This window comes from Bison bison, unplaced genomic scaffold, assembly GCF_000754665.1.
Source record: "Bison bison bison isolate TAMUID 2011002044 unplaced genomic scaffold, Bison_UMD1.0 scf7180017853412, whole genome shotgun sequence".
NCBI lineage: Eukaryota > Metazoa > Chordata > Mammalia > Artiodactyla > Bovidae > Bison > Bison bison.
In genome coordinates, this window is record NW_011483985.1 from 21,210 (window position 1) to 26,845 (window position 5,636).

At 62.2% G+C, this 5,636-nt stretch overlaps 1 protein-coding gene across 1 annotated transcript in view; it reads left to right on the forward strand.

The window, feature by feature from the left end:
- GSDMD (gasdermin D) overlaps nt 1-2,592 on the forward strand; it is an 8,069-nt gene extending 5,477 nt beyond the window's left edge. The window contains exons 6-13 of the mRNA XM_010854540.1: nt 2-121; nt 262-364; nt 623-676; nt 1,139-1,234; nt 1,358-1,533; nt 1,817-1,958; nt 2,051-2,124; nt 2,245-2,592. Coding sequence (XP_010852842.1) covers nt 2-121; nt 262-364; nt 623-676; nt 1,139-1,234; nt 1,358-1,533; nt 1,817-1,958; nt 2,051-2,124; nt 2,245-2,484 — 1,005 coding nt within the window. The 3' untranslated portion in view covers nt 2,485-2,592. The remainder of the gene's footprint in view (nt 1; nt 122-261; nt 365-622; nt 677-1,138; nt 1,235-1,357; nt 1,534-1,816; nt 1,959-2,050; nt 2,125-2,244) is intronic.
- Nucleotides 2,593-5,636: the final 3,044 nt, after the last annotated feature.

Sequence of the window (5,636 nt, forward strand, 5' to 3'; positions counted from 1 at the left end):
GGGGGATGACGTGTTTGTAGTGACCGAGGTGCTGCAGACACAGAAGGAGGTGGAGGTCACCCGAACGCGCAAGCAGGAGAGCTCAGGCCAGTTTGCACTTCCGGGAGCCTTCTGCTTACAGGTGGGCGGCGAGGGCCCTGCAGTGGGCACAGCGGGGGAGGCAGGAGGGCAGTGTCCCCACGCAGACCCCCACCACCAGCACCTGGCTGCCCCTGGCCCCACCACCCGGAACCCAGTCCTGAGCCCACATCCGTCCCTCAGGGCAAAGGCGAGGGCCACCTGAGCCAGAAGAAGACGGTCACCATCCCCTCGGGCAGCACCCTTGCATTTCGGGCGGCCCAGCTGGTTATTGGCTCTGACTGGGGTGAGCCAGGGTCCAGGTGACTTCTGGGGCCCAGGCTCCATCGCAGAGGCGGGGAGGCCTGGAAGAGTCACCGGCTGCCTGGAGGTGCTGGGGACATCTGGTGACATGACTGTGGGCTGGGGTGGCCGAGAGCCCCTTGTTCAGGCAGGTGGGAGGTCGGGGCACAAAGTGGGGCTGCACAGGGAGCCCAGTGGGCCAGGGAGATTCCAGGTGTTCCGCCAACCTGCCTCCCTCATCTCTGCCCCTCCTGGCTTCCAGACATCCTCCTCTTCCCAGACAAGAAGCAAAGGACCTTCCTGTCGCTGCAGGCAGGTGAGGCCCATGCACCTGGGAAGTGGGACAGGCTGATAAGGAGAGCCCAGAACAGCACATCTGGGAGACACACACACACACACGTGCATGCACACATGCACACACTAATGCAATGCACACATACACCCATGTAAACACATGCACACTTACGCATATACACACATGCAACACACACACTTGTGTGTACAAATGCACACACTCACACATATACACACATGTAATACACGTGCACACACACACTCTCGTGCACATACACATGAGCAACACACACACACTCGTGAAAACGCGCACGCACACACACACGGGTAGCATGGCGACAGGCTGGCACCAGGCGGGTTTGACCTTGCTCCTTGCCCCAGGCTGCCAGGACTGGGATGACAAGCTGTGAGGGCCCAGGGGAGGCCTCAGCCCTCTCTGGCTCGGGCCCCCACTCCCAGCACTGACCAGCCCTGCCTTGCCCAGGCCGCAGGCCCTCCAGCAGTGCAGACAGCCATCCACATTCGTGCTTCAGCTTAGCCTCCATAAGGGCCCTCTCTGACTACTTCCACTTCCAGCCGGGTCAGTACCTTCTGGGCCACCCTGGGGCCCCTGCTCCCCCTTTGCCCCCAGCATCTGCGCTCCCTTACCAGGGCTCCATGGGGCCACGTGGGCACCTGGGCAATTGCAGACCTGTCCCCATAGATGGGTCCACGGAGCACTGGCTGGCGACCACTGACGACTACCAGGGCCTGCGGGCAGAGGTGAAGGCCTGGGCCATGGGCCTGGAGGGCTTGTCCAAGGGGCTATGTGGGCAGCTGCTGGGTGGCCTGGGGCAGGTGCTGCGGGACGAGCCGGCTCTGCAAGCCCTGGAGGACTCGGTGAGTGAGCTGGGCTGTGCGTGCGGGGTGTTAGAGGGTGGGGTAGCACGAGAGCTGAGTGGGGCGGTGGAGCAGGTGCCTGCCCGCCCTGTTCACCCCCACTCCCCCGGGCGCCCCCACCTGTAACAGGTGCCTGTCCCACCCTGCTCACCCCCACTCCCCCAGACGCCCCCACCTGGAGCAGGGCCTGCCCGCCCTGCTCACTCCCAGTCCCCCGGGCACCCCCACCTGGAGCAGGGCCTGTCCCACCCTGCTCACCCCCACTCCCCTGGGGTGCCTCCAGCTGGAGCAAGGCCTGTGCGGCGGGCCGGTGGAGCCTCGGGACGGCCCGGTGGGCGCCATCCTTGAGTCCCTGGTGCTGCCCTCTGGACAGCTGGAAACAGAGCTCGCAGGCCCCGTCTTCTATCTGCTGCAAGCGCTAGCAGGTAAGGGGCTCGGGGCAGGGCAGGGAAAAGGCAAGGACGCGAGCTCCTCTGGCTAGCCCCTGGAAGCCCTTTCACCCGAGATCTCTCCGCAGTGCTGAGTGAAGCCCAGCACGTGCTGCTGGCTGAGGTGCTGGAGACGGGGGCCCTGTCAGGGACATTTTGGCTGGTGAGAAGGCCTGGGTGTAGGGGAGGGGTGGGCCGGTGTGGGGCCCGGTGCCTCGCAATGGGGTGGCGTGGGAGGGTGCCCAATGCCGGGCCCTCTGACCGCTCCCACCCTGTCTGCCAGGTGGAGAGCCTTGTGGAGCAGAGCAGCCCGTGGCAGGAGCACCGGGCTGTGTCCCTGCCGCCCGAGCGCCTGGGCGACAGCTGGGGCTCAGAGGCACCCAGCTGGGCTCTGCTGGAGGCATGCGGCTTGGAGCCCCAGGTGGGCACCCCCCAAGTGTGCTGGGAGCCTGGGGCCCGCGCCTGTGTATGCGCACTTTATGCCTGCCTGGCGCTGCTGCTCAGGCTGAGCCAGCTCTGCTAGTCTGTGGCCTGCCCGCTGCAGGCACAGCTCGCACCCACCGGCTGCCAGGAGCCACACCCAGCTGTGTGGGCGGCTCTCCACAAGACCTGGGGGGGGGTGGGGACAGCCAATAAATGTGACAGATGACAAACAGGGAGAATGACGCATGAGCTTTTGAGGAGCCCTCTATCAGGGGTCGGGGGCCCAGGGGGGGATGCCCACACAGGACGGGGAGGGACCTGGGGGCTAGGAGCAGGCAGGCCCAGGGGCCTTCCCTGTGCTGGACCCAGCCACTCCGGAGCGACCGGCCACGTGGCCAGGCTCCTCCCTGCCCCTGCCCCCGCAACAGCAGGCTGGCCTGGAAGAACAGGGCATGGCGATGCCAACCCCCAGGACTGTTCTCTGTCCACCTCAGGGAGCCTGAGAGCATTCTGACGTTCTGATGCAGGCAGCGGGCCGTCCTCCCTCTGCAGAGCTGCAAGGGGGCAAGAACAGGGCGCTAACAGACAGAGAGCTCTGCACTCCTGGGGCTGCATGGGGGCCTGGGGGAAATGACCCGAACCAGAGAAACTGGGCTTTGGGGTGTGTCTCATCCAAATTCATTCACTCAAAGGTAGGAGTCTGTCGAGAGGAGAGGAGACCTCCCTGTCCTGAGCCGTGGTCCCTGGGCCTCGCCAGGCACAGAGAGGGGGTGACTGACTCAGCCAGGCAGTTACTCTCACCGTGGAGTTGTCACAGCCAGGAGAAACTTGCCTCTCCCTATGGGAGCCGGTCTGCTCTCCTCCACTTGGTGGAAGGCAAGGAAAGCCATGTTCCCTTCCTGTCCGGCTCGCCGCTGCCCTGCAGCCCCAGGACTGGCTAAACATAAGGAATGGAGAATCCCTGGTGGTCTGGTGGTTAAGTACTCGGCACTTCCACCGCTGGGGCCCGGGATTGATTCCTGGTTGGAGAACAAAGATCCCACAAGCAACGTGGCCCAAAAAAATAAAAATAAAGAGAAGAGGTGGTCGGCCCAGCTGTGGTTGGGACATTAACCCCTGAGAAAACTGAGGATCGAGGTTGACAGTAAAATTAATATTAAAAGAGTGCTCCCTAAACATCCCAGATCCCAGTACAGAAATGCCTAGCAATTGTTCCCTCACCCAGGGCAAGGGAGAAGTTGGACACCTCCCAGGCCTGTTTGTGTTCCCCGGAGCCCAAGCTCCTCCTTTGGGAACCTTGCTAGGGCACTGAAAGGCACCACCAAGGCAGACAGGACTGGAGCAGCGCAGGTCTTAGAAAGCAGCAAGTGAGCAGGCCACCGGCGCTGCTTCTGGGGCCCCGAGACGCTCCCTGCAAGATCAGGTGGTGAACTGGGTCTGCTGAGCCCCACCCAGGCGCCCTTTGGAGGGTCTCACTGTTGGCCCTCAGGCTCCAGGGTCGCCAGTGCCCGGAGCTCTCCAGTGACAGCTCATTTGAGAGCATCTAAGCATCAAGATCAAGGCGTGGGGTGGGGGGGCTGCTCTGTGTAAAGCAGCGCACCCTGACCCTAGACCCTGGGGGGAGGTGAGCACTCTGTGAGCGGCTCTGCTGGGCCTGGTCACCTAGATGCCTACCAACCATTACAGCACTCACCCAGGAGCGGGGCTCACCAGGAAGCAGGGCTACGGTTTCGCCGCCCCGACTGGAGCCTCCCTGGGGACTGCAGCAGAGAAATCCCTGAGAAGCATCCCACTCCCAGGACAAAGCGGCAAGCAGGGTGTCTGGCGGGGCCCCAGCTACAGGGCAAGGGATGCCCTCACGGGGTCGGGGCGGGGGGGCAGGTTCACTCCAGATGGCCTGCGGAGTGGAGGGGAGTGGGTCCCAGGCCAGAGAGGCCCAGGCCCTGCGGGGAGGCATGGAAGAGGCGGGGAGCTGCCTGCCGAGCCCCCCATGAGGCTGGGCCCCACTTCCCAGCAAGCCTCGCTGGGGGCTTTGCCCCTCACCTGTGCAGCCACACTCTGTGGTTGGACAGGCTCGTGCCTGGTGGGGACAGTGGGCCTCAGACGGTCCCCCAGCTTCTGGCTCCAGGCTGCAAGACCCTGAGGCACCTGACCATCAGGCAGTTGGGGGGGTGTCCTCCTGCCACCCTGCCGGCAGCAGTGGAGGGGCCATAGGACTGGGACCTGGCGCCTCTCTTATGGGGTTGGGCTGGAGACCCCTGAGGACATTCTCACCAGCCTCCCTTCCTTCTGCCTCCTGGGCTCTGACGGCTTCCTGGCCTCCCCAGTGCGTCCCCAGATGTTTCTCGTAGTTTAATCCAATTTTGGCATTCCCCTTGGAGAATCGTGAACTAATACCCCAAACTATGTCCCTGGCTTCTCACGGACGAGTGCCCTTGGCCGGGGCCTCCCCTGCCCTCAGAGTGACCAATGAGGAGACCCCGGCCCCTCCCTGCTGACCTCTGACTCTGCTCAGGGACTCTGTGGGCAGCACAGCTTCTCAGTCAGGGCAAAGCGTGCCTGACTCCACCCAGGGCTGGCCCAACCCCCAGCCACACGCTCAGTTCAGTTCAGTTCAGTTGCTCAGTTGTGTCTGACACTTTGCAACTCCATGGACTGCAGCACGCCAGGCCTCCCTGTCCATCACCAACTTCCAGAGCTTACTCAAACTCATGTCCATTGAGTTGGTGATGCCATCTAACCATCTCATCCTGTCATCCCCCTCTCCTCCCGCCTTCAATCTTTCCCAGCATCAGAGTCTTTTTGCATCAGGTGGCCAAAGTATTGGGGTTTCAGCTTCAACATCAGTCCTTCCAATGAATTCAGGACTGATTTCCTTTAGGATGGACTGGTTGGACTTCCTTGCAACCCAAGGGACTCTCAAGAGTCTTCTCCAACACCACAGTTCAAAAGCATCAATTCTTTGGCACTCAGTTTTCTTTATAGTCCAACTCTCATATCCATACATGACCACTGGAAAAACCATAGCCTTGACTAGACAGACCTTTGTTGGCAGCCACACGCTGCCTTCTCTGTAATCTTAGTCCAAGCCCGATCTTGGACCAGGCGCGGCTCATCAAAGCCCAGCCTTGGCCCAGAGAGACACCGAACCCCTAGGATCTGTGTTTTTATTTTGGCTGCGCAGTGCGGCATGTGGGATCTTAGTTCCCTAACCAGGGATCGAACCTGTGCTCCCTGCATTGGGAGCGAGGA